The following is a 27,443-nucleotide window of genomic DNA, read 5'->3' as shown; positions in this document are numbered from 1 at the left end:
TGTAGCTCAGAGAGGGCTAAAGAGCTTGTCCAAGGTCACATAGCTAGGACCAAGGAGCTATATTTCAAATCACACTGTGTCTAATGCTTAACGGATCAGGATCTCCATAATCAGTGAGGGGGTGAGGGGACTAGTGAAATTCACTCAGTCATGTCTGACTCTTTGCGACCCCATGGACCATACAGTCCATGAAATTCTCCAGGCCAGAATACTGGAGTGGGTAGCCTTTCCCTTCTCTGGGGGATCTTCCTAACCAGGGATTGAACCCAGGTCTCCCTTATTGCAGGCGGATTCTTTACCAGCCAAGCCACCAGGGAAGCCCAAGAATACTGGAATGGGTAGCCTATCCCTTCTCCAGCAGATCTTCCCGACCCAGGAATAGAACTGGGGTCTCCTTTATTGCAGGCAGATTCTTTACCAACTGAGCTATCAGGGAAGCCCTGGGACTGCCTGATCCGTAATCAGTAAGGGGTCGGGTTGGGGTGTTGGGACTGCCTAAAGACAACACCAGTCAGGATACTAGACCAGGATTTTAGTCAAGAGGGTGCATCCCAGGACTGTATTCCAGGTGTACATGAAAGCCAGCACCCAGCCAGAAGACTGGATTGAACAGGCAGGCAAGGCACCAGCCAGGAGCACTGGTCTGAGTTAAGGGCGATGTGTTGAAAAAACATGGGGTGGGGAGAGGAGCAGGTAAGCTTGTTCTGTGTGGTTTGGTGAGGGGGGAAAAACAGATGTATGGAAGTTTCTAGTAGGCAGAGCTCAATTGGAAGCTGAGCAGTAGGGAGAACTTATTAAAAACTGCAGCTGTCTAGCTCTATAGTGGGATGTTTCCAGAAGTCCTCAGCCCCCCACCACGAAGAGTGTGCCTACCAAGAACTAGTGAGTGGAAGGAGTGGGAGAAGGAACTTGATTTTCAAGGGGATGGAGGTTTATGTAGATGTCTGGAAATTGATTTGAAACTCTCAGTAGAAGGAAAGCCTTGGTTTGGGTTGGTTTTGCCATGATCCTTGCCCACAAGGGGTGTTCCGGCTGTCAGTCTGTGATGTCAGCCCCTGGGGAGAATGGGCGTGTGAAGGTGATGTCTGAGGGGGCTGGGGCACAGAATCCTAGTGTGAGTCATGGCAGCATCACCCCGTCACGTCCTCCTGTGTGTGTGTGTGTGTGTGTGTTAGTCGCCCAGTTGTGTCCAACTCTGTCCCACCAGGCTCCTCCATCCATAGAATTCTTCGGGCAAGAATACTGAAGTGTGTATCCATTCCCTTCTCCATGGAATCTTCCTGACTTAGGGATCGAACCTGAGTCTCCTGCATTGCAGGTGGATTCTTTACCATATGTGCCACCAGGGAAGCCCCACATCCTCTTTAGATGCTCTTAATTCAGAAGGTGTGATATGAGCCGGGCACCATGCTTGTTCTCCTTTCATTGCATGCTAACCACACCTCTAGGTGGTGTTACTATCTTCATTTTATAGATGAAACTGGCCCTGAAGCTCCAGGTCTATGTGACCCCAGCCCTCTAGTTCTAATTGCTCTGTAATCTGCTTCCTCTGCCTCTTGGCTTGGGCATTCGCTGAACTAGAGGACCTGGGCCGGGGGAACAGCTGTGCCGGGGTGGGGCTCCTGTTCCCTGCGACTCTGGGTCAGACGCCCAGTCTCCTGCCCTAAAGAAATGAGATTTTCCAAATTGCAGTTTGTTGGGCTGAAAAAAGTCGTGATTCTTTGGCTCAGGGTTGTTCTGAGAGCTTCCAAGGGACTCAGAGCCTCCTGGGAAATGTGTCTCAGCTCACGTTCACACCCTTCCTACCCCCGCAGGGGTGTCACTGACACGTGGCATCTCTGGCCTGGAGAGCCCCAGGGAGCGGTGGGGTCGGGGTGGCTGGTGTGGTACCCATTTGAGCCAGGTGTCTGACCAGACCCCTCCCTACCTCATGGTTCATAGTGACCGAGACACCCATTTTGACTTCAGATCCACCCTGAAGAAGCAGTCAGAGCCCATCTTTGGGTGGGATTTCTGCATCACTGGTAGCAGGGAGGGTGATCCATTAGGACTTCACCACCAGAATAATGGACATTATGATAATAATCAATATGTGACAAGCCTCACGCTCAGACATTTTCTTGCTTGTTTAGTGTTCACAATAATGCCCTGAGAAAAGAATGGTCATCTTCATTTTACTGATAAGAAAACCAAGGCTCAGAGAGTTACTTGCCCAAGTCTCTCCAGCCAGTAAGGAGCAGCCGGCCAGCTTGTTGTCCTTAAAACTGTGTTGCTGGAAGGGAGGGAGGGAGGGAGGGAAGGAAGGAGCGGGGAGGTCTAGGGGAGCATCTCCAGGGACTGTGCCAGGCCCTGAGCTAGCTTTAGTCTGATGTTGATCGTTTCAATAAAGTTAATCCTCACAAAAACCCATAAACTGAGTTTCTATCCCACTTCTACATGGGAAAAAAATTAAGGTTTTTTTTTTAATTGAGGGAGGTTAAGAAGTGTGCCCCAAGTCACACAGCTAGTCAGAGTGGAGCCAGGAATTAGATGTGAGCCTGCCTGCCCCAGCACCCACACCCTTTCCGCTGCCCCAGGGGAGTCGAAGTTTTCTTTCCAGCTTACCCGCCAGAGTTTGCAAATCAGGACTGAAGCTTCAGCCTGTACATGTGCCCGTGTGTATCGAGTGTGTGTGTGTGTTCTCTGGACCCTCCACATCTCTCTGCTACAACCATCTGTCATCACAGATTGAGATCAGCATGGCTTGTAAACAGCCCCGTAGCCAGACATATGTCTCCCCCCATCTCCTCCCCGAGCTCTGTCAACAGAGTCAGGGCCAAAACTGTCTCCAGCAATTAGTTTGCCCTTGTTGAGGCCTCCTTGGGGATTCCAGCAGCTGAGGGTAAGAATCAGCAGGGCAGGGGCAGGCTGCAGCCAGTGGCCCTTCTGCTTCCTTCTGAGAGCAACGGAGGGTTGGCAGTGAGTGGACAGGGCCCGAGGCCAGGGCCAGAAGACCTGAGCTCCAGGCCCACGTGGCCCAGCTTTCCTGACCAGGAAAGTCACACACATCTGCCCGACCTGCTTCCCAAGCATCTGGGGGTGTTCAGACTCCTTGGACTTCAGGTTGAGTCCAGCTGACCCCTCAGCAGCTGCTTTGGCCTCTCAGGTCAAGGTCCCGACTGCAAGGCCACTCTGCAAGAGCCTCTTTGAAACACCCACAGGAATCCCAGCTCAGCACTCTGTCTTTCCAGATCCACAAGTCCTCTGCTCTCCGACCCTGGTTTTATCTTGATCTGGCTGAGGGGCCACAGGAGGAGTACAGGGTCTTCACTGTTTCCTTTATCAATTCTATATGATTCTCCCATTGTACACATTGTGGAGCATTTGCCAAGGATCTGATTAATTCCCCAGCATCTGATGAATTCCTCTGACCTCCTTCAGCATGACTCCACCTTTTTTTCTCATTCACTCTCTTGATCCCTTGTTCTTAAAGAGGAGGAGGTCCCAGGAAGAGTGATACGTCTCCTTCTGGGCAGGTATCACCCTATGGCCTCTGGACCCTAGGAATTCTTGTCCTAGACAACTCCTAAGGCTTGTCATGAATTCATGAATTCATTCATTCATTTGTAGTTAGTAGAGGGATGGTTCAGAATTTGTCTTCTGGAGGCAGATTCATAATCCCAGTTCCATTCGCCAGCTGGGTGACCTTGGACATGTGTCTTAACCTCTTTATGCCTCAGTTTGCTCATCTGGGCGTTGGGGATAAGATTAGTATCTCCAAGGGCTGTTATGAGGATTAAATAAGTTATTACCTGTAAAGCCTTTATAAAAGGGCCTAGCCCATAGTACAAGATATTTTGCTGTGCTGTGTCAGTCATGTCCAACTCTTTGCAACCCCATGGGCTGTAGTCCACCAGGCTCCTCTGTCCATGGGGATTCTCCAGTCAAGAATCCTGGAGTGGGTTGCCATGCCCTCCTCCAGGGGATCGTCCCAACTCAGGGGTCAAACCCAGGTCTCCCACATTGTAGGCGGTTTCTTTACCGACTGAGCCACCAGGGAAGCCCAAGACTACTGGAGTGGGTAGCCTATCCCTTCTCCAGGGGATCTTCCCGACCCAGGAATTAAACCAGGTATCCTGCATTGCACGCAGATTCTTTACCAGCTGAGCTTCCAGGGAAGCCCACAAGCCTTTTTAATGCTTGCTACTGTATTATTCATTCCATTTTGACTGAGTGCCTGTATTGTTCCGTGTGCTGGGCGTGTTTCCAGAGACATAGCAATGACCGTGAAGGTAAGGTTCCTGTCCTCACAGAGTTTACACTTTGTCAGGGGAGCTTTATAAAGAGCTTACAGTTTATCAGGGGAGATGGACAAGCAAACAGGCAGCCACAGCACATTTAATCACTATGATGAGGGAAGGCCTGTGTGCGTTGGGAGCACTTGAGAGATGTGCCTGGTGATACCCGCTCTATCCCATCAATGCCAAAATCTCACCCAGAGCTGTGGATGGGTGCTGAGTTCTCATCCTAAGCCAGGGTCTCTCCCTTCCACATGGTCATCTGAACTTTGGTTTTCTTTCCCTCAAAGAGATATAAGCAGATTTTTCTGGATCGGGTGCTGTACTTGTCCTTACAGAAGCTAGGAAGGAGCCCCTTATAGATGACTTGGCCTCTGTGAGGTGTGAGGAGAGGCGCTGAGGGTCCTGCTAAAGTGGGCATTTCACCAGGAACACTGGCTTCGGCATTTCTTTCTAGAAGCCTGCCCCTGCCAAGTGTTGTCCAATCAACGGTTTCTCTTCAGGCCAGTGAGAGGGCAGAGTCCTCTCGGGAGGAAGGCGCTTTACAGGAAAAGCATGTGTTTCCAGACTCACGAGAGAGCCCAGCTGCTCTCAGTTCACATGTTCCCTGGTTCACAGGGTACAGGGTTTCCTGCGGGTGCCATGGCTGGGTCCACCCTTCCTCTGAGCCCAGCTCTCCACCACCCCTCTCCTGTTTGTTAAAGAAGCAAAAAGTTTGTGGCATATATGTATACATATGTATATACGTATTCGGAGAAGGCAATGGCACCCTACTCCAGTACTCTTGATTGGAAAATCCCGTGGACGGAGGAGCCTGTTAGGCTGCAATCCATGGGGTCGCTAGAGTCTGACATGACTGAGTGACTTCACTTTCACTTTTCACTTTCATGCATTGGAGAAGGAAATGGCAACCCACTCCAGCGTTCTTGCCTGGAGAATCCCAGGGACGGGGGAGCCTGGTGGGCTGCCGTCTATGGGATCGCACAGTCTGACACAACTGAAGTGACTTAGCATAGCATAGCATACGTATTTCAACTTCAATTTACAATCCTTTGTTAAAGTTCTGCCTAATTTCTCCCTCGGGGCACCAGCTTACTGCCCTGGCCTCCTGGCTCCCCGCTTCCTCCTCTCGGGGTGGGGGAAGCACCCTTCACAGCCAGAAGCTTGGTTGCAACCCTGACTCAGCCCCTTCTGAGAGTCACCGTCCTTCCTAATTTGTTAACTGGGGATAATGACCCCTGCCTCGCGGGGTTATTGTGAGAGACGGGACCATATGCGCCCAAGGGCTCCAGCCTCCGACGCGCCGTCCAGATGTTCCCGGTCCCCTGGCATCCGCCTCGCGCCATTCCTTCCCACCTTCTGCTCCTTATAAATCAGCTTGCTTTTTGAGTTTCCCCAAACAACTTCCCCTTGTGCTTTTCCTCCTCCCTGTCCTAAGTTCTTGCCACCAGGCGCCAGGCCAGACACATTTCCCAGCCTCACCCCCATCCATCTTCTCAATGTCAGCAGCGTTTCCAGATCCCTTGCTTATCTCTGCACTGCGGCCTTTTAGGCTGTTTTCCCCCATGTGGATGACGACATGCAAACCCTGGGGAAGACCGTTTGCGGAAAATATGTATAAATATGTATACATATGTAGTTGGTGATGGACAGGGAGGCCTGGCGCTACGATTCATGGGGTCGCAAAGAGTCGGACACGACTGAGCGACTGAACTGAACTGATATATATTACAACTTCAATTTACAATCCTTTGACCCCCCCCCCCCAAAAAAGTGAAGTTTTACTAATTTATGGCTTCACTTGATCTCTGTATCAGGCAGTTCCAAGCATCCTCAGGTGAGAGTGAGCCTTCCAGGGAAACACAGCACCTCTTCATGTTTGTCTTCCGTATCACAACACGGACCGCACGACAGTGTTCTGCTTGTGGGTTTTTTCAGTTAGGTGGTCTGCTGTTAACTAAAGCAACACTCACCAAATGGAGAAGTGACTCTAAAACATTCTTGCAAAGAAACAGGATTTAAAATAATACGAATAACTGCAATCATTTAAAAATGCAAGGCTAACGATTCTCCTCTGACAGGTCATTAGCTATATTCCAAGGTAAAAGTAACAACGGCCTCTCACATGGGACCCAAAATGGACCCCAGGAGTCAGATGATCAAGAAGGCTATACGAAAATACAGCTTATATCTAGCATCATTAATACCAAACCCCACCTTCAGTGTGTAATGTGCCCAGAGATAACAGCTAATGATGAACTAAAATCTATCTTGATTAGAAAAAACATTTTAAAACACCAGAGGACTTCTCTGGTAGTCCAGTGGTTGCAACTTTGAGCTCTCAGTGCAGGGGCATGGGTTTGATCCCTGGTCAGGAAACTAAGATCCCACATACCAAAAACAAAAACAAAAATAACAAGTGAGTGCATACTTTGCTGTACAATTGGATGAAGGTATCTTGGACTGCAAGGAGATCCAACCAGTCCATCCTAAAGGAGATCAGTCCTGGGTGTTCATTGGAAGGACTGATGCTGAAGCTGAAACTCCAGTACTTTGGCCACCTCATGCGAAGAGTTGACTCATTGGAAAAGACCCTGATGCTGGGAGGGATTGGGGGCAGGAGGAGAAGGGGATGACAGAGGATGAGATGGCTGGATGGCATCACCAACTCGATGGACATGAGTTTGAATGAACTCCGGGAGTTGGTGATGGACAGGGAGGCCTGGCGTGCTGTGATTCATGGTGTGCAAAGAGTTGGACACGACTGAGTGACTGAACTGAACTGAATAGGTATTCCTAATGCCTCTCTTGGTACTTGCAAGAATCTATTTCAACAATAAATATATGAAGAACTATCTATTGTGTAAGCCACTAAAGGCTGAATCTATATGGAAGATAGAAGAACTATATTCTCAACAATATATGACTTCTTGAATAAAGATAAGATTTACTCAATAACTCTATAATCTCAGTTGATGTTAGGACCAGCAAGGTAATGGAGCTGAAGAAGACTGTTTGTAATGTCCCCTCACCAGAACCTTCATAGGCAAGCTATTGCCACAAAGGAGTCAGAGCTAGGAGAAGATACGTTGCCACAGGAAATCATCACACTGTTAACTTTATAAAACAAGACATTAAAAGTATTATGGTATCTTTACAGAACTTCGTGTTGCAACAGTATCTGTAGAATCCCTGTACCCTTCAGAATTAGTGGCTACAACTTGACAAGGAAATTATCAAACTGAAACATGAGTTCTTCTTTGTTTTTTTTTTAAACAAAAAGATAGATGCTCCACATTTGTTGCCTTTACCTTTGATGACAGGTAGCTGTCAGCAGTATTCCATCTGCTAGTGCTTTTGAAGAAAAAAAATATTTAAATAAACACATCTTCAAAGGACTTCTTTGGAGGTTGACATATAAATCTGTCCCTCCAAGGTAGTGGAGATGTTTTCTCTGTTCCTATTAGATGTCAGTTGTGTTTTTTTAATGCACACTTCTTTTCTCTCTCTCTTTAAAGTAAAGGGGAATGTTGTGAAATCAAGATAGGAGTTATCAGCACCAAAGTACTGAGAGTTATTGCCTGGTTGGTCCATCTGGACTCAGACTGCTGCCCAGTTTTGTTCACTATAATCTTCAAGCAGGGATGCTTTCCAAGCAAGTCGTGGTGGGAGAGAGCCTTTTGAAAATGGATGTTGGAAATAATCCCATCATCGTGTGATTTGTTGCTGTAAATCCACTCATTTGCATACCTGAAAAACTTGAGAACAGGTTTTCTAACTTTTTTGAATTTGTCAGCGTAACTAACTGACCTTAGGGAACATGAAACTCTACTAACCAAATGTCAACATGGTTGAAATTGCATCACACAGTTGGTGAGTGTGAATGAATGAATATCATTGTTTTATAAGCACAACCAGCAGTGAGCATCTTCCATCTCTGTCTGAGATTCTTTGTCTCAGATAATGCTGTTTATGGCAGCATTAAAATTAAACATCAAAAGAAACCGAACTTAGAACCCGACTGTGAATTGTCATATCCAGATGTTTAAACACTAACAAAATAACTAGTTGTGTAAGATGCAGCCATTAGGAGAAGGTGGGTGATGAGCACACAGGACCTCTGTACTATCTTTTGCAACTTCCTGCAACTCTATAATTACTTCACAAACAGAAAGTAAAAATTGAATAAAACTTGTTCAATCACATGTTTTACAACATTGATATCATATAATATAAACTGTATCTAATATTATAACTATATACAAGATATATAGTCACTTAGTATCATTTTTAGTTGTAGCAAGGTGCACTGAGAGTAGCCTGGTGAGAGCCAGGGAGAGGATTTTGGCCAAGGAGGCACAGCTGCCCAGGGCGATGGCTTGGGGGGCTGAGGCCTCATAGCTGCAGGGTGGGCTGGACATCCAGACTGCGCCCCACTTCCCAGCATGGGTGACAGAGGAGCCCAAGGGCCCTCCACTGAGACCTGTCTGTATCTTCACTCCTTAGCCTCCCCGGTGATTGAAAATGGCCAGCTGGAGTGTCCCCAGGGGTACAAGAGACTGAATCTCACTCACTGCGAAGGTAAGGATGACCAGGCCCAGGGCTGGGCTTGGGGAGCCGAGATGACAGAGGTACGATAATGCAGAGAGCCGCTCCCCTGTGACAGACGTAGCGGCTGCCGCTGTCTGAGTGATCTTCGCTGGGCCAGTAAGCCCCAGCTTGGGCCAGGGGTGTTGGGGGGGGCGGTGGCTGCCAGCTCCAGGGCCTAAGGAAGTCAGAGGGTAATGATGGTGCAAGCTGAGCGGGGCCTGGGAGCCAAACTGTCCCCTCCGCCACTTCTCCCCCGACCCCCACCCAGATCTAGAGCTGTGTGGTGCAGCAACTCAGGGTGCTCTCCCCGCATATCCACTCCCCTCCTGGGCTGCTCTCCCTGGAACAGGAGGACTTTGGACTCCGGGGTGGGAGATCAAGTCAGTCTGCAAAGATGGGATCTCTGTGGACTTTTCCCAGCAAAGCCCCTCAGCTTCTCAGGCCTCCTTCCTGGAGTGGGGCAGGCACAGGCAGAGTTGGGGCCAGGGGAAGGAGACCCTGAAGCACAGTCCCCGGGCCGGGCTGGCCTGGCTGGCAGGCTCTGTGAAGCCAGTGAGGCCTGGATGCTCTGCATTAGAGACCCTCCCAGAGGGACAAGGCCCAGAGACACCTCAGGACCAAAGAATGGGAAGGGGGCGCTCAGCCATGGCTCTGAGCAGGGAACCCTTGTTGGCGGTGGACCTGGCAAGAGGTATGATGTGAGCTGGGCCTGCCAACCCTGGGAGGCTCCTGGGGTTGAGACAGATGCCCTTTGGGGAACTGGATAAATCGCTGTCTGTATGGTTTGCTTTGGGTGAACCCAGATTAGAGGCAGGAGACAGATGGCCTCCTAGATCCCCTCCCTTGGAGGGTTCTTCAGGAGAGAGGAATCTGGGCTATCTCTGCCTATGGGGATTTCCAGCCCATGGATAAGAACTGGTGCCTGGACCAGGCAAAAGGAGAGGCCTCTGTTCCAGCCCAGCCCGGAAGATCTGCCTTCTTCAGAGGCAATGAAGCAAGGACCTCATGGCCAGTGGGTGTGCAGAGAAGTTAGTATTTTTGCCCTTAGAGAATGCAGTGGGGCTGCTCGTATCTAAACCATCCCCAGTGGCCTCTCTGCCTGGCAGGTCTCCCGGTCTGCAGGATTAAAGGGATTCCCAGGATCTCAGATGGGCTCTCCACCTTCCTTCCGCTGAGCTGCCGAGGGGCCCTCCCCAGGAGACCCTGCCCCTAAAACCTCCTCCTACCCATGTCTGTGGCTGCAATCTCCCTGTCTGGGATGCGACCCCGAATCTCTGCACCTGTAGGAACCGTCCCTATTGTCTCCATCCTTGTCGCCTACTTCCGCAGGCTAATCTGGGGGTATTGCTATAAGCTACAGGCTAATCTGGGGGTATTGCTATAAGCTGCATGCATTGCTCTAGGTCTTAGTTCACAGTGATGGACGAGACACAGCCGCTGTCCCAGGTGAAGGCAGATGCCGTAACAACTTCACACAATGAGAGAAGTGCTCTCGAGAGGACGAGGCACTGGGTGCTTTGGCATCCTTTCCAGACTGGAAGATCAGGGAAGGCTCCAGGTGATACTGGGCTTCCCTGATGGCTCACTTGGTAAAGAATCTGCCTGCAATGCAGGAGATTTGATTTGATTCCTAGGTCGGGAAGATCCTCTGGAGAAAGGATAGGCTACCCACTCCAGTATTCTTGGGCTTCCCTTGTAGCTCAGCTGGTAAAGAAACTGCCTGCAATGTGGTGATATCTGACCTAGACTTTAAAAATGAGTGTGCTCTGCTGTGTGCTAAATCACTTCAGTCGTGTCTGACTCTTTGCAATCCGGTGAACAGTAGCTCGCCAGGTTTCTCTGTCCATGGGATTCTCCAAGCAAGAATACTGGAGTGGATTGCCATTTCCTCCTTCAGTGGATCTGCCTGACCCAGGGATCGAACCTGCATCTCTTGGGTCTCCTGCATTGGCAGGCAGATTCTTTACTACTAGCGCCACCTGGGAAGTAGAGTAGGCTTGGCCAACTAAAAAGGGACATGGGGATTCTAGGCTGAGGGACCAGCATGAGCCAAGAAGCAGTTTGGGCTAGCTGGAGTACCGCCAGTGTATCCACAGGAGATTACACAGGCATCCCAGGGTCTTATCAGAGCCACCGATTCAGCCACAGGCTTTTGGAAAATGGTGGAGAGCCTTGGATACCAGGTGAGAGTTTAGAGGCTCCCTCTAGGAGGTGATGGGGAGCCCAGAAGCTTCTCAAGCAGACGGGAGGCAACTCAGATTTGTGTTTAGATGTCACTCTGTCCGCAGTCTGGAGGCAAACGGATCGGTTCCCTTCTTATCTCTCCCTCCCCCAATAGAACATCCAGCAAGGAGTAGCTCCCCTTGGTGCCCAAGCTGGGTCATCTTTCAACATCTTTATTCCTGTGCCCAGTGCCTACTCCCCCAAAAGCCTGTGGGCAAGCAGGTGGCTCTGGGCTGCCAAGTGTTACCTGCAGGTCCCAGAGCTGGGTGCCCATCACAGATCATCCATGTTCACCATCGTCAACAAAGGTGCCATCGCCAGGAGGGCTTCTGACATCTTGGAGTGTGAGGGTTGGGATTTCCCCTGCCCTCCTCCCAGTGCCTACCTCCAGCCTCTCACCTCATCTTCCTTGCTGAGGCCTCCCATCCTGCAGCTTCTCACTGTGGACACGACCCTTGGATCTTGGGTCCAGCAGAGATGCTTCGGGGTCTGTGCAGGAAGACTGAATAGGAGGCACTGGGCACCATTCTCCACCCTCCAAGCCACCTCTCCCCTTATCTGCTCCTTTTTACTTCCCAGGATGCCACTTACTAGCTGAGTGACTTTGGGCAAGTCACTCCTGGAGCCTCAATTTCCTCACTTGTAAAATGAGGCCATGTGGACCTACTTGATAAAATTGTGAGAAGTAAATAATATATCATATGCAAGGGCTTCCCAGATGGCAAAGTAGTAAAGAATCTGCCTGCCAGTGCAGGAGACGCGGGTTTGATCCTTGGGTCCGCAAGATCCCCTGGAGTAGGAAATGGCAACCCACTCCAGTATTCTTGCCTGGAGAATCCCAGGGACAGAGGAGCCTGGTGGGTTCCAATCCATGGGGTCACAAAAAGGCAGACACAACTGATCGACTGAGCACGTACACACACACACACACACACACACACACACATCATATGCAAACCAGCTGGTGTGGTCCCTGGCATGCTAGGCACTCAGTGAACACTAACATTAACATTATGACCATAATCACCAGTTCCTGGACCCAGTGATTTGCAATGTTTATCTAATTTTATCCCCCTAATGGGACTGCATGGTGGTTACTACTATTATCCCCACTTTACAAATGAGAAATTGAGGCCCAGCGAGAGGGATCACACTGAGTAAACAGCTCTTATTGCTGTTCTTCTACTTGGAGAATCGTAGCAGAGCTCTGCCTGGGTTTCTCTGAATGGGTGGTGGGGGGGGTCCCTGGTCATCTCCCTGCTCCCCACAGATGTCAATGAGTGCCTGACGCTGGGCCTGTGCGAGGACTCGGAGTGTGTGAACACGAGGGGCAGCTACCTGTGTACCTGCAGACCCGGCCTCCTGCTGGATCCGTCCAGGAGCCGCTGTGTGTGTGAGTGCAGGGAGGGGCCAGGGTGGGGTACTGGGGGGCAAGATGGGACTCTGGGGGTCCACAGGCCAGCTGAGAGCAAAGATGCCTCTAGACCCAGGCTGCCTCTCCACCTAGGACTGGGCCCCAACAAACCCCCTCTGCTTCATCCTACTGGGATGGAGACAGTCACTGCTTCTCTTTTGGCTTCAGGCATTTCTTTGAAGGCTTTGCAGTTTGGGATTTTCTACCTCCTCTGTTTCTCTCTCATCATTGCTGTCCCATCTGTTGCCTCATCTGCTCTGGGGGGATGTGCGTTGCTGTGATATCTCACTGAGCTGCGGCTGCCTCTTGCAGCGCCTGAGCCCAGCTGCCTGGGCGCTTCGCTGCAGACCTTTCTTAAAGAGCCTGCCATCCCCAGGGCCTTTCCATAAATCCCGTGGTCCCCGTGTCTGGACGTGCTCTGTGTCCGTGAGCACAGACATGTCACTAGTCATCTCAGCATCGTGTCTGTGTGTGTGCTTGTGTGTACACTCAGGCAGCTATTTCCAGGGACCTCTGTGGTTTCCAGCTGGGAGAGGCCCAGGCTAGCAGTCGCCTGCCCACGGCCCCCGCCCCCCTCCACCTCCCACCCCCGTTTGCCACTCCCCATGGCAGAACTGACATCACAGCCCAGACCAGGGAGGCCTGACCAGGACTGAATAAAACCAGTCTCAACTGGACTCTGCAAAGTAGCAACTCAGCTCAGGTCGGCCACCCCAAGGCTCAACAAAGCTCCCTGCGGCCGGCCAAGCCCTCAGTCTGTGAACTGCCAAGTCCTGGGTCTGCGAGACCACAAGACAACTGACTCGAGCACCACTCTCACAAGAGGGAGCACCCTTGCAAGGGAGAGACTGGATCCAGCGTCCCCAGTGTCCCCAGAGGTGATAGTAAGAGGAGACAGCAAAGGATGAGGGGATACAGAGTGGGGAGAACATGTCAGGAAGAGTTCACGGTCACTAATTTATTAATGCTGGAAAGAGATCCTCCAGGCAGGGAGGCAGAGATGGCCCCGGCTGTTATTCTCTAAGCCCAGTGTGGCTCACGTTCACTGCAGTCCACGGGATTTTGATTCATGGATCTAGCCCTCCATCTGTCCATCAGCGAGCATTGACTGAGCACCCGCATGAACCAGACACTACCCCAGTTGCCTGGGCTGTGAAGATGGCCAAGCCAGGGCCCCTGTCCTCAAAGCTCCCCATCAGTCCGGTGGTTCTCACCTTGACTCATCTGCCTAGGGAGACCCTGTGGCCCTCAGGGCACACTGCTCCCACGTGGGCCCCCCAGGATGGCTTTTGACAACACCATGGACTGAGAATCTGAGACAAGCAAGCACATCCCCTTCCCTGCTCTCAGTTCTCCCATGTGAGGCTGGGCGTCCAGGCCCCTCAAACAGATAACCTGAGGAGGGGCTGAAGCATCCCTGCAGCCACTCTTCCTTGTGTTCTGTGGGCACTTTCAGGGCCCCAACTTCTAGACCGAGACACAGGCCTGGCCGATCTGAGCCCGTGTGGCCGGCCACTGCACCATCCTCTGCCTTTCCCCTCCCGCTAGCTAACTGCCCACCCTCACCTGGCCCCCATCACTTGCCCACCCCCACCTGCTGACATACCCAGTGACCCACCCCCTCCCGCCCACCCTCACCTGCCGCTGTGCCCGTTGCAGCGGACAAGGCCGTCTCCATGCAGCAGGGGCTGTGCTACCGGCTGCTGGGGCCCGGCACCTGCGCCCTGCCTTTGGCCCAGCGGATCACCAAGCAGATATGCTGCTGCAGCCGCGTGGGCAAAGCCTGGGGCAGCCTGTGTGAGAAATGCCCCCTGCCTGGCACAGGTAACCCTCTGTTCCCTTCTTGGCCCCAGCCACTGAGCTGCTTCCTCCATGCCAGTGGCCGCTGTCCCCCTACCCTGGACCTAACCTAAGGCCAGAGACCCTGAGTCCTCCTCCCTGACCATTTCCTTAACCCGACCTGGGGCGTCTCCCTTTTCGCTGCCACATTGCCTTGCCCCCCAGGAGGGAGGGAAAGGAGGACCCTGGATTCCTGCAGGAACAGCACCCCCTCAGCTGGTCCTCTGACGCTTGAACTTGCAGAGGCCTTCAGGGAGATCTGCCCTGCGGGCCACGGCTACACCTACTCGAGCTCAGACATCCGCCTGTCCATGAGGAAAGCTGAGGAGGAGGAACTGGCCCGGCCCTCAAGGGACCGCGGCCCGAAGCGCAACGGGACCCTGCCCAGGCCAGCAGAGAGGCAGCCACTGCGGGCGGCCACCGGCACCTGGGTGGAGGCCGAGACCATCCCCGACAAGGGTATCTGGTTTGGGGAGGAGGTCTGAGGGCTTCCCCACCCGCTCAGGTTACAGCACCTCAGAGAGAAGTGGGGTGTTTACCCTGGGCCCATGGCGTCCCACCTCAGGGGCGTTAGGAAAGGGATTTGGAAACGCAGCTTGGCCTTGGGAACCTGCTCTCATGGCCTGGCCTGATGGAAAGGCCACGCCTCCTCCTTTGGGGTCAAAAGGTGCCCATGTCCCAGAGAGCTGCTGGTGGGGGCTCCATAGCACCACCCCCCAACCACTGCTGACCCTGCCTTTCCATCCCCTGCCCCTGCCGCACCGCTTCTGGGGCTGGTGCTGGCATCCTAGGGAATCTAGGGGCTTCAGATCCCCTCCCATGGCCTTAGAGTCAGAGCACTGGCTCCAGGTCAACTGCCTTGGGCCCAGGAGGCATGGGGCTGGAAAGATACGGGGCTTGAGGCAGCCCTGGCAGGTGCCCTGGGAAACCATGCAGAAGGCACACCTGGGCTACTGGTAGCATGGAGTCCAAGGGCGCGTTAGAACAGGGAGGACTGTGCGATGAACAAAGTGCTCTGCGAACCAGGAGCAGGCCGACAGGGCAGTCAGGCAGAGCCCGTCACCGTGGTAACTGGGCGCTGGCCAGGAGCAATCCCCGCTTCCCAGAACTGTTGCCTTGCCCTGGAGCCTGGAGCAACCCTGCGTGGCCGGGAGGCTTGCAGTGAGGACCAAAAGTGTGGACTGGCCCAGAGCAGCTGGGACTCCTGTCGCCAGGGGCATTCAAGGAAAGCCAGAGGTGTCCTCTCGCCAACTGACCACCTTGTAGGCCCCCAGCCCGGGGATCCTGGGATCTGGGCTGGCCAGTCCTGGAAGGGTGGCAGGGGCAGGTAAACTAGTCAGAGCTGTCTCTGCCACCGGGCCTGCTGTGGACAAAGTAGGGAGGTCACAGAGTGAACCAGCCCTGGCCGTGGGGGGCGGGAGCAGGCAGCCGTACGTGTCCTCCCTGAGCTCACGCTCTCCCCTTTCCTCCCCAGGCGACTCTCAGGCCAGCCAGGTAAGTGAGTCATCCCACTAAGGAGCTGGGCAAATGTGGCAGAGACTGGGACCTGGTAGCCCTGAGGCTGCAGGGCAATGTCACATGAGGGAGGGAAGGGAGAACGATCCAGTGTACGCAGGATTTTACTAACAGAGAAGCCAAGGTGGGAGAGTTGATCCCAAGACCCACTTGTACCCTGAAAGAAGTAATAATCGCAGCTCTGGTTTTTCTGGCAGCTACAGTGCAAGTTCTGTCATTTGAGAAGGTCAGCGGAGGGGGGCCCTTCAGAAAGAGAGCAGGAACGTGTCCTTTAGTCCTGGCTGTTGCTCAGACTTTCATCACAGCACATGAGGTCTAGAACTATGTGCTAAGTCACTTCAGTCATGTGATCCTATGGACTGTAGCCCACCAGGCTCCTCCGTCTGTGGGATTCTCCAGGCAGTGAGACGCCTTCTCCCGTTTCTGTGCAGGTGACAACCAGTGTTACCCAGCTATCCACCTGGGTCCCAGGTGAGTGCCTCCTCCTAGTGGCGCCCAGGAAACAAAAGGAAGGGAGGAAAGACTTTAACTAGGAGTAGCAATAGTACACGTGAGCTGATGCCAGAGGCTCGGATCAGGTGAGGTTGCGGGTGATGTCAGAGGTGAACACTTTTCCTGGGAGCTCTGTACACCTAAGGTGTGAGAAGGTCACTGAAAGACGCTGCTATGCCTTGTGAATACCTCCCCAGCTGCAGCACTCGGTCTGCCCTTTGTGGTGCTGAGACCAAAAGGAACCACAGAGGAATAAAAGAAACCAAAGAGGAAGAGCTGGCTGAAGTGGGGGCAGGTCAGGTCCAGAGGGCCCTGCTCCCAGGCCTGCCTTCCCTCAGGAGATTGTTAGAGCTTTGCAGAGCCTATCAGGAGATGATTAGAGCTCCAAAGAGCCCAGCTGTCTGGCTGGGGACAGGACACTGTTCAGAAGTCAGCTTCAGCTTCCTCTGCTGTGAGGTGGACACGAATGCCTGCCCTGCTGCCTCTTAAGGCAGGTGAGATGTTGGTGTTTGAGGCAGAGCTCTGTAACTCTAAAGTGTTTTGCAAGCAGAAGGAGAAAGCTGAAGTAGGCCTGGGCTTCGGCTTGTCTCCAAGAAGCTAGCAGCTGTGGACGAGTGGCTGTTCCCGCAAGCCTCCGCCTCCTCCCCTGCAAAGTGGAGGGTGAGACTAGATGCGCTCTTAGAGTCTCTGACTTTTTGGAGCCAAGTGGAGTTTCAGGAGAGTAGGAGGCAGAGGAGATGACCTGCCCAGGCTCCAGCCCTTGTTCTAGGAACCTGACGGCAGAGGGGAGGGAAGGGCGCTGCCTGGCATCTCTGGAGGGAATGCTGTCCAGGAGGTAGGAAAGTGGGCAGCCCAGGGGCCAAGGCCCACTTGCACCCCCACCCCTCTTCCCTCCACAGGAGGTGCCCTGGGAACACCAACACCATCAGTGCCTGAACAGGGGATCCCGGAGGCCAGGGAAGAAGCACAAGTGACTGCTCCCACCAATGTGCTGGTGACCCCAGCGCCCTCAGGTACGTGCAGCAGCCCCTCAAGGTGCTCCCAGCTCTCCCCCAAGATGCACAGTGCTCAGTGGAGTCCTGCCGGGGTCAGCACCCCTGGCTGCATCCCACAGAGGGCACGGGGTGCCCTAGTGACCGGAGGAGTCCCGTCTGGAGCACCAGTCAAGCCAGGAAGGAGAAAGAGAAGGGAGAGTTCGCCTTCCAGGAGAACCCCGGGGGACCCTCTCCAGGAAGGGGCGCCCGTGGGGCCTCCAGGATCCCGACTCTTCCAGGCTGTTGATCCCGAGTTGGCTGAGTGCCCTGGTGGCGGGCAGTCTCCCGCCCATGGGGAGGGCCGACTTTCAGGAGGGAAAGTGGTTCTATGTCTAAAGTTGTTTGGCTGCCTGGGAGCTTGTGTCCCCGGCTCTGGCTGCTGCCGCGGTGAGGGGGTGTGGTGCGGGGGAGAGCCCTGGCATACCCACCTTGCTCTGGAATGCACCCTCCTCAAAGCCTCTTTGTCTGGGGACTTGGTTCCAGAGAAGCAGGGCCGGTGCTGGCACAGCTGCTCCCTGCTCACGTGTGTGCTCACGTGTGTGTGTGTGCTCACGTATGCGTGTGTGTTCACATATGCGTATGTGCTCGTGTGTGTGCTCGTGTGTGTGTGTGTGTATGTGCTCACGTGTGTGCTCATGCATTTGTGCCCACGTGTGTGTGCTTGTGCTCGTGTGTGCACTCACGTGTGTATGTGTATGTGTATGTGCTCGTGTGTGCTCACATGTATGTATGTGCTCGTGTGTGCCCACATATGTGTGTGCTCGTGCTCGTGTGTGTGCACTCACATGTGTGTGTACTCGTGTGTGTTCTCACACGTGTGTGCTCACATGTACATGTGTGCTCGTGTGTGTCCGCTCACGTGTGTGCTCACATTTGTGTGCTCACTTGTGTATATGTGCTCACATGTGTGTATGTCCACGTGTGTGCTCACATTTGTGTGCTCACTTGTGTATATGTGCTCACATGTGTGTATGTCCACGTGTGTGCTCACATGTGTACCCCCACGAGTGCCCTCGTCAGGGCCTTGCTGCTTTTAACCTCATAGACTGAGGTCACCTTGGGGTGAGGGGTATGTCCTTCAGCAAAGGGAGAGACCCTGCCAGTTGAGGCAACAGTCCAGAGAGTGATTGGGCTGGGAGTTTGGCCTTCCTAGGCCTGAACCGGGATGTCCCCGCTGTCCCCCGCCAGGACCCCTCTTCTCTGGGCTCAGTGCACTGCTCCAGGGAGTGTCCTAGGCCCCCACCACTCAGCAGGCAAGATGAGCTGGGTTCAGGGGCAGAGCTGGGGCGTCAGCTTTGTGAGGACACAACGCCGCACGCACACACAGTCCAGAACCTCTCTCCTGGTCCCTTCGCCCCTCGCCATCCCCAGCCTTAACCCTTGGGGAGGACATGTAGCTCCTGGCTAGGGGTCCTCCTGAGTCCCCAGGCTGACACAAATTCCGAGCCAGGCCAGGGGCAGGGTAGCCTCACACACAGGCCAGTGTGGGCATTCAGTTCTGTTCAACCTTGCAAACACTGTGAAGCCCTGTTATGCACCAACACAGGCCCATCCCGGCCCATTCCCTGGGGTCTCCAGGGGTTTCCTCAGTGCTGTGGGGCCGGGCGGGGACCCTGGGTGTGTAGGCTTCGGCCTAAGACTTACCGTGAAAGCCTCTCTCGTTCATTCAGTCATCTGTTCATTCGGCATGTTTTAAGTGCCGGGTACACTTCTAGTGTTAGGGACACAGGTTCAAACGAGCTATAATCTCTGCCCTCCATGCAGCCTCAGCCCTGAGTCCTGGTGAGTCTCCAAACTGTTTCTGAATTCAGTATCTGCTTCCCACTTTCTACCCCATTACCACCACCTAGGGCAGGCCTTGTTTAATTCATTTTGGCGGGTTTCTAGGGGCCCCTGTGCTTCCCCTCCCACCCCAGTCCATCTGCCACCTTCCTGCCTTTCTGATCGAGGCGTTATATGAGAGATGTAGTCTTCCTGAGATGGCTCTGATTGTACCCCAACTCCCATGACCCCCTTTCTTACCAGCTTGTCTCAATGTGGCATTCAAGGTCCTGCTTAGCTGGCCCCGGCCCACCTCTACCCTCATCACCTGGCAGTTTTCCCAAGACCCTACTCACCAGATCTGTCTGCCTGTCTGGGAGAAACTGGGCAAGGTGTACCAGGGTAGGGAAGCCCTCACTCTTGGTGAGAACTGACCCTGTATTCAGGGTGAGGTCAGCCTGGGGGCCTCAGGAGCGGAAGCCCTTTGCTGGGATGTAGGACACAGGTTACTGGAACCCCTGGGTCTCAGTCAGAAGGATGCGCTACTGCACGCTCCATCCTGGTAGGACTCGGGTCCCTGGGAAGAGGGGCCGTGCATGGGGTCTTCTACAATGCCTCGCTATACGTGGATGTGGTAGGGCCCAGCCAAGGCTGGGGTGAGGCTCCTGTGCTCGTGTGCCCTGCCCCCACCCTCCCCCATCCTAGTCCACTGCTCTCACCCGTCCCCACCCCGCCACAGCCTCAGCTGCGCTGTCTCCCACAGGCATAGACAGATGTGCTGCTGGGGCCACCAACATCTGTGGCCCGGGCACCTGCGTGAACCTCCCGGATGGATACAGATGCATCTGCAGCCCCGGCTACCGGCTGCACCCCAGCCAGGCCTACTGCACAGGTGTCCACGCAGGCAGCCGGGGCTCGCTCGGTGGCTGGGGTGGGTGGGGGCAGGGCTGGGGGCCAGTCCAGAGGCCAAGGCAACCAAAAGTCCAAGCAGTGCTGTGTGGTTGATGGGCAGAGGAGCCACAGTCCCTGTGGACAAAGCTAACCTTAACCTTGGGGAGGCTGGTCTCTGGAAGGACCATCTGAGGAGTCTTCAGGAGAGTGGGAAGCCACCCCTGGGCCTTGGAGCCCAGAAAAAGAACACCTTTTACTTGGTGCCCTTGGCTCTGAGATCAACCCATCCCTCAGACTGGTCATCTCGCTGTCTGCATAGCAGACTGAAGCCTGACCTGCTGTCTCCACCACGGCTATCCCTGGCAAAGAAGTTTGGAGGCACAACACATAAATCATCCAGTGTGGGCCTGATCCACTCCCCCAGTATTTTATACAAGGGAGACACATCTCCTGTGCCTTGAAGGAGAAAGGAAATGATCACGGGCCCCCGGGAAGGGGGACACGGGGCAGAGAGGGGGTGCAGGGCCACTGCCCCAGGCCCTTGGTTCCTGAATGAGCCAATGGATGGACTTCAAGGTCCCCAGGGTCAGAGATTTTTCGTCTCCCCAGTCTCCTCTGCTCCCTCAATCCCTCCTTGCCCCATAGCACCATCCCCTATCCAGCCCTTAGCATGGCAAGTGGCTCACAGCTACCCAGAGAAGGGCCCCCCTGACTGCCCTCCCCATCTCCCTCTGCTCAGATGACAATGAGTGTCTGAGGGACCCCTGCAAAGGAAGGGGACGCTGTGTCAACCGTGTGGGCTCCTACTCCTGCTTCTGCTACCCTGGCTACAAGCTGGCCACCTCGGGGGCCACACAGGAATGCCAAGGTAAGCTGAGCTGCCCTTGCCCCTTGGAGGGTACAGGACCCCACAGGTGGTGTTTGGGTGGAGGAGGATCCAGGCATCCGCAGCACCTAGTTACAGCGCTGCAATGTAGGGAATGGGGGGACCGCAGGAACCGAGACCAGGCCTCAGACTTGGACCTGGGAGGAAGCAGCCTACACTGAGGCTGAGGTTGCTGAGACCAGATGGAGGGGTGTGAATCTGAAAGGCAGCAAAATATTCACCACCACTCCAAGGAACTGTGACGGGAGCCGAGAGTATGAGGGGAAACCTGGGGACATGGCTAGAGATGAAGACGAGCAGCCAGGTCCCCAAATTCTGAGTGACAAGGAGTTTCTTTCCTATTGGGTACAGAGGGTGACCTGTGAGGACACCAACTGGGACTCCGGGCAGTCTGGGGAGCAGGGCGCCTTTGCTGGGAGATGCCTACAAGCTTTAAGCTTCCCTGGGAAGCTCTGCGTGGGGTCGCTGGACAAAGACACCTCCAACAAAGGCCCTTTAATATGCAGCATTTATACCACATGTGAAACACTCCGCTTACATTTTAACTAATGAGTTTACAGAGAATAGGATGCAGTGGTTTCCAAGCAGTGCCGCAAGACTCATAACCCAGTCGGAATCCTTCACCTGGAGAATGGCCCTGCTGTTCTCAGGACTCACGTTTCTGGTTCTGGCCCAGGAGCCGTGTGAGTACTGCAGTGAGTAAGGCGTGGACTCTGGCACTGTGGAATGAAGACGCACTGGTTCCATGGAAGAAAGTGCGAAGGTTTCCCACAGGAATGTTTGAGTGGGGCCAGAATAATAACAGCTACCGTTTAATGAGCTGTTCTCATGTGCCAGAGCCATCGAGAGCCCTTTATTTTGTGACGCACATCATCCCACCCAACCCCATGCAGTAGAAACCCTTATCCCCATTTCACAGTTTAACAAACTGAGGCTCAGAGAGGTGAACTGAAACACCCAGAGACCTCACACCTAGAGCCGTGGCTGAGCTGGAAGCAGAATCAAAATCGACCTGGCCCCAAAGCACGGTTTGCTTCCAACACCCTCCCTCACACACAGACACACACAGACACACACACACACACACACACACAGACACACGGTGAAGGAAAAGAGGAAGCTGAGGGTATTTCAGGGGAAGGGAAGCGTTTTTGCAGAGGGCAGAGCCATGAACAAGCCTGGCGCGCTCTGGGAATAACGATAAATCCAGAGTGATGGGAGCGCCCGGTATGTGGAGGAAGTGGCGGGAATCCACGCCAGTTTGCTGAGTGTCTTGAGCGCCAGGCTGAAGCGCTTGGTCGCCGTCCCACAGACAGTGGCAGCCAGCAGAGGTCTGCGAGCAGAGGGCGGCGGTGCGGTCAGCCGGCTCTCAGGGAAGTGACTCAGGCAGCAGTGCTCAGAACAGCCTGGAGTTATCGAGGGCAGAGGCCTGGGAGCTAAGGGGCTTCTCTGGTGGGCTTTGCAGCCTTGGCAAGTGCTGTGGGCCAGAGGCACTGCTCCCTGCAGGCCCAGCCCAAGGTGCTGGCCCGGGACAGGCAGTGGCTGCTGCATGGAAGGGTGTCACCAGGTCTGACCCAGACAATGGGTCCTGCCGCGTGCCAGCCTGGGTGTCTGGATGTCTGTGCCAGCCTGCCAGCTGGGGGAGGAGGCCGGAGGCTCAAGGTCAGCTCTCAGAGCTTCTTCAACAGGGCGTGGCTGCCACCTGATGAGGCCTCATCCAATAACATTCATTTTCTAAATGTTGCTGCTCTCGTAAAAGAGTATCCTCCTTATTTTAAATATTTTTAGTTATAAATTATTTCATTAATTTATCTAATTAATAGAAACCACTACAATTTCGAGAACAAATTATATGACTATTAAATATTTGAGCTTCCCCAATGGTTCAGCGATAAAGAATCCGCCTGCAGTGCCAGAGACCCAGGTTCGATTCCTGGGACAGGAAGATTCCCCCCACCCCGAGGAGGAAATGGCAACCTACTCCAGCATTTTTGCCTTGAGAATCCCATGAACAGAGGAGCCTGGTGGGCTACAGTCCATAGGGTAACAAAGAGTCAGACATGACTGAGCAATAATTATTATTAAATAATAATTTAAATTAAATATTTAACATTTGCTTTACTAGTAAATATAAGCATCTCTTCATATGTTAGCCATTGGGTTTCCTTACCTAGAAATTGCTTGTCGTCATCTTTTGCTCAGTTCAGTGGTCATTCCTGTTTTTCCTTGTGGCTGTTTAGGAGTTCCTTATATATTCCAGATACTCGCCTGGGTTTAGATATGATAATTCTTACCTCTTGTCCTCTGCCCATTGACCTTATCCACGTATCCTTCTTTGAACAGAAATTCTTAGTTCTGGTGTATAGAAATTTACCTTTTTTGCTCTATTTTTATGCTTTGAGGGATTTATGTAAAAATTCCTTCCCCACTATAAGTCACAAATACATTCTACACCTTCCTTTATTACAGTTACAGTTTTGCCTTTCATGACATGTTCTTTTTATTTAGTTAGTTATGTATTTTGTTTATTTGGCTGTGCTGGGTCTTAGATGTGGTGTGTGGGATCTAGTTCCCTGATCAGGGACCCAACCCCGGCCTCTCACTTTGGGAGTTCGAAGTCTTAGCTGCTGGATCTCCAGGGAAGTCCCTTACAACATGTTTTAATCCATCTGGAGTCCATCCTTGTATGGGTGTTAAAACTGAGTCTTTTCCACCTCCATTTTTCTCCATAAAACAAGTCCGTTTTCCCCGCCTTATTCATCCAGCAGTCATCCTGGCCCCAGCAGTTAGTGAGTCCTTTAGCAAGTTTCCTTTCCTCTTCCACTGGGAATAGAGCTTCCCAAAGTGAGGACCGGTTATTTCAGAATTGCTTGGAGAGCTATTAAAGTGCAGGTTCCTAGGCCCGCCCCAGTACTACTGGGTCAGAATCTCTGGACATGGGCCTCGGAGTGCCTGTTTTACGCCCTCTGCTAGTGACTCCAGTCTGCACTGAAGTGTTATGAGGTATTGCTCAGATGAAAACATTGTCTGAAAACAAATGCTTATAATCCCACTCATGCAATAGGTACTTTGGGGGTTCTGGGCTAGGCACTAAGGGCCTGGGAATAATAAGGCACATTCTCAGAAGTCATGGGGGTGCGGGGAAGCAGTTACTCATCCCTCCTCATCCCTAAGGGAACCCTGGGAAGGGCCATGTGGGTTGGAAGGGCGAGGGCAGCCTCACTGAAAGATGGAAAGGAGACAGCCAAGCTGGTGGGTGTGAAGCCACTCCAGGCAAGGAGGCAGAGCAGGCAGAAGCCCAGAAGCAGGTTCCATGTGGCTGCTGAGGCTAGGAGGTGTGTGGGAGGCAGGAACCACAGTGAGAGAACCAGGCAGGGGCCAGGTCATGAGAGATCTCACATGCCGGCAGAGGGGCTTGGGTTTTACAAAGTAGGTTTAGTGCTGGAATAATAATAATAATTGGAGAAGGAAATGGCAACCCACTCCAGTATTCTTGCCTGGAGAATCCCACGGACAGAGGAGCCCATGGACGGGCCACAGTCCACAGGGTCGCAGAGAGTTGGACACGACTTGGAGACTGAGCACAGTAATAATAATTCAGTGCTTACCTCGTGCCAGGCAGGTGCTGTGCTAAGCCCTTCACCTGGATGACCTCATCTCATCTGCACAGAGCCTCTGTGAAGTGTTGAACCATTGCTGGGAGTGGGGGTGGGGGGAAAAGACAAGTCCTCTATTAATTTGGCTGTGGTGGGCAGGGAATTGGGGGTGGCCAGAACCATCTAGAGTTGATAAATTGAACCCATCCTTGAAATGGGAGCAAGTTTCTGCTGGCCGTCAAACCAAGCAGAGGCATTTGTGTGAACGAAGGCTCAGAGGCTAGACCAGTGGGGATCGGCAAACACAGCAAGGCTGGGGTGAGGCCTTGTGAAGCAGCCTAAGCAGCAGGGAACCCTGGTAGGGCCTTAACAGAGGAGGGCACGACCAGGCTTGGGCTTTCAAGCCATTATAGGGCCCCATTATGCTTTGGGACAATAGAAGAAACCACAGGAACAGATCCACAGCTGCCTAAGATACTGTCTCTCACTGGCTGCTTAATTCCTAACCTTTTTTTTTTTTGGCTGCTCCACACAGCTTGCAGGATCTTAGCTCCCCAACCAGGGATTGAACCTAGGCCGCTGGCAGTGAGAGGACCAAATCCTAACCACTGGATCACCAGGGATCACCAGGGAATCCCAATCCCTAACCTTTAATCCCTAACTTTGGGCTTCCCTGGTAGCTCAGATGGTAAAGCATCTGCCTGCAATGCAGGAGACCTGGCTTCAATCCCTGGGTTGGGAAGATCCCCTGGAGAAGGAAAAGGCAACCCACTCCAGTACTCTTGCCTGGAAAATCCCATGGATGGAGGAGCCTGGTCGGCTACAGTCCATGGGGTCACAAAGAGTTGGACACAACTGAACAACTTCACTAACCTTTAAGAAGGCCCCTAAGAACTCTAGGAGCAGAGCTCTGGGGGATGTATTGGGGTCAGGAGGGGACTTTGGTGGCCTCCTCAGAGAGTGGCATATCCATTGCCACCTGACTTCAAGACCAGCCCTTACACTGGAGTGAGCAGACAGCTGGAAGGCTCTCCAGGGGCCCCCAAAGTAGCCACCTTCCCTGCGAGAAGGAAACTCACGAGTTTGCAGAGGCCTGAGCTAGGTTAGTCTGACTTGGCCTCAGAGCCCCTGCCGTTCATGGCTCTGGCAAGGACGTCTTCCCTGTCTGGGCCTCATCATGCACATCCTTGACCTTGGCCTCTGAGGGGATGCCCCAGGACCCCCTGCAGGGCTGGCCCCAACTTGGGACTTTTCTGTGTGTTCACAGACATAGATGAGTGTGAGCAGCCAGGGGTGTGCAGCCGGGGTCGGTGCACCAACACGGAGGGTTCCTACCACTGTGAGTGTGACCAGGGCTACATCATGGTCAGGAAAGGACATTGCCAAGGTAAGGAATGGGGTGCCGGCCCCATCATCTCCTGGTCCCCTTCCACCATCTGTTGTCCCTCCCTATCATCTCCTTATCCCTCCCCACCATCTCCTGGTCCCTCCCCATCATCTCCTATCCCTCCCCATTATCTCCTTATCCCTCCCCACCATCTCCTGGTCCCTCCCCATCATCTCCTATCCCTCCCCATCATCTCCTTATCCCTCCCCATGCACTGCCCACCACCAGCTCCCCTTCCAGCTTATGCCTGACTGTTCTCCTTGATGCTGAGCCCACTCCTGTGCACAGAGAGACCTGTCTAGGGATTCAGGAGCCTCTCTGTTCCCTTAGTGGGATTTTGGCATCCTGTTTGCCCTGACAGCATGAGAGCACAGTAACTTTGCGTACATGAGATCCCAGGGGCTCCCCTCTGTGCACCTCTGCCCACCACTTGAGTTGCATGGTAGAGGGAAGGTTGATATCTGGAAGGTGCCTCAGGCATCAAGCTTGATGTACTGGCTAAAGCTTGTTAGGCTGTCAGCTGGACCATATCCTTAGATGACCGTGTGTGGACACGTGACAAATGTTCATGCGTTGGACCAATACATGCTAGTTGAAAAAAATGAATGACTGAGCTCTCATCCCAGCCCCCTTTCCCAGTGTCACAAGTTGGCTGTGACATTGCCCACTGATGTCCTCACAGACTGGCTTGAACCTGCCACCATCATGCCAGCTCCTGGCAACCCTGCCACTTCCACCTCCCTGCCAGGCTGGGGTGTCAAGGGCTCACAAAAGGCCTGGGTCATGTGCTCCCAACTGGCTGAGACAAGAATGGGTGAGGGTAAATCAAGGTTCTCTCTGGAAGGAAGTCCTGCCCTTGATCCAAAGATAGGTGCAGACTCCTCTCTGCCTCCAGGCTTCCCACGGCCAGGGCTTGCCTGGATTCAGAAGATCCTGGAGGTGAGAGATGAGCCTGTATGTCTGGTGAAGGAAGACCACCCCAGCTTCCCAATGCTGCTACTACAGAAGCAGAGTCACTAGGTGGTGAAGGACAGACAAATCCCTGTCTGAATCCCCAGCATCTCACCTTCCCCTCTCAATGCCTCCCCCTTTAAAGTCAGGCCTACTATGATCAAAACCAGACCCAACTCCCCTTGTCCTCATGAGCTTGCTGAACCACAGACAGTCTGGCATTTTCCAGGACAAGGGAGAGTGAAGGGAGTTGGCATTTGATGGGTGCCTGCTATATGTGCCAGGTGCTGGACTAGAGACTCAATAGATTGCCTCATTTAAGCATCCAACATTATTCATTTGGCATGAAACCTGATTAAAAAGTAAAACCAAAGGAAATGAACTAGGAAAATCCAAGGACATCTAAAGTCTCAGATTTATACTAACCAGTCCACATTGAGGGCACAGGCTCTGGTGGAGACAGATATGGGTTTGGCTTATTGTCTCAGTGTCTGAAGATGGAAACCATAATGCCCATCACAGGGGCTCTGGTTAACCTGCCGAACAACCATGCAAAGGGCACAGGCAGCCCTGCCGCAAGTAGGGGA

General features: G+C 53.2%; 1 protein-coding gene across 4 annotated transcripts in view; it reads left to right on the top strand.

The window, feature by feature from the left end:
- Window positions 1-27,443, top strand: part of LTBP2 (latent transforming growth factor beta binding protein 2) — a 110,113-nt gene that overhangs the window by 64,325 nt on the left and 18,345 nt on the right. For all 4 annotated transcript variants that reach the window (XM_059890222.1, XM_059890225.1, XM_059890224.1 and 1 more), the window contains 10 exon segments: window positions 8,784-8,858; window positions 12,361-12,483; window positions 14,164-14,328; window positions 14,587-14,802; window positions 15,818-15,837; window positions 16,290-16,329; window positions 17,250-17,363; window positions 19,909-20,037; window positions 20,776-20,904; window positions 25,786-25,905. In XM_059890222.1, the coding sequence (XP_059746205.1) occupies window positions 8,784-8,858; window positions 12,361-12,483; window positions 14,164-14,328; window positions 14,587-14,802; window positions 15,818-15,837; window positions 16,290-16,329; window positions 17,250-17,363; window positions 19,909-20,037; window positions 20,776-20,904; window positions 25,786-25,905 (1,131 nt within the window).

The sequence above is a fragment of the Bos taurus genome, chromosome 10, assembly GCF_002263795.3.
Source record: "Bos taurus isolate L1 Dominette 01449 registration number 42190680 breed Hereford chromosome 10, ARS-UCD2.0, whole genome shotgun sequence".
NCBI lineage: Eukaryota > Metazoa > Chordata > Mammalia > Artiodactyla > Bovidae > Bos > Bos taurus.
Note: the sequence above shows the minus strand (reverse complement) of the source record. Positions and strands in the feature narration are given on the sequence as shown.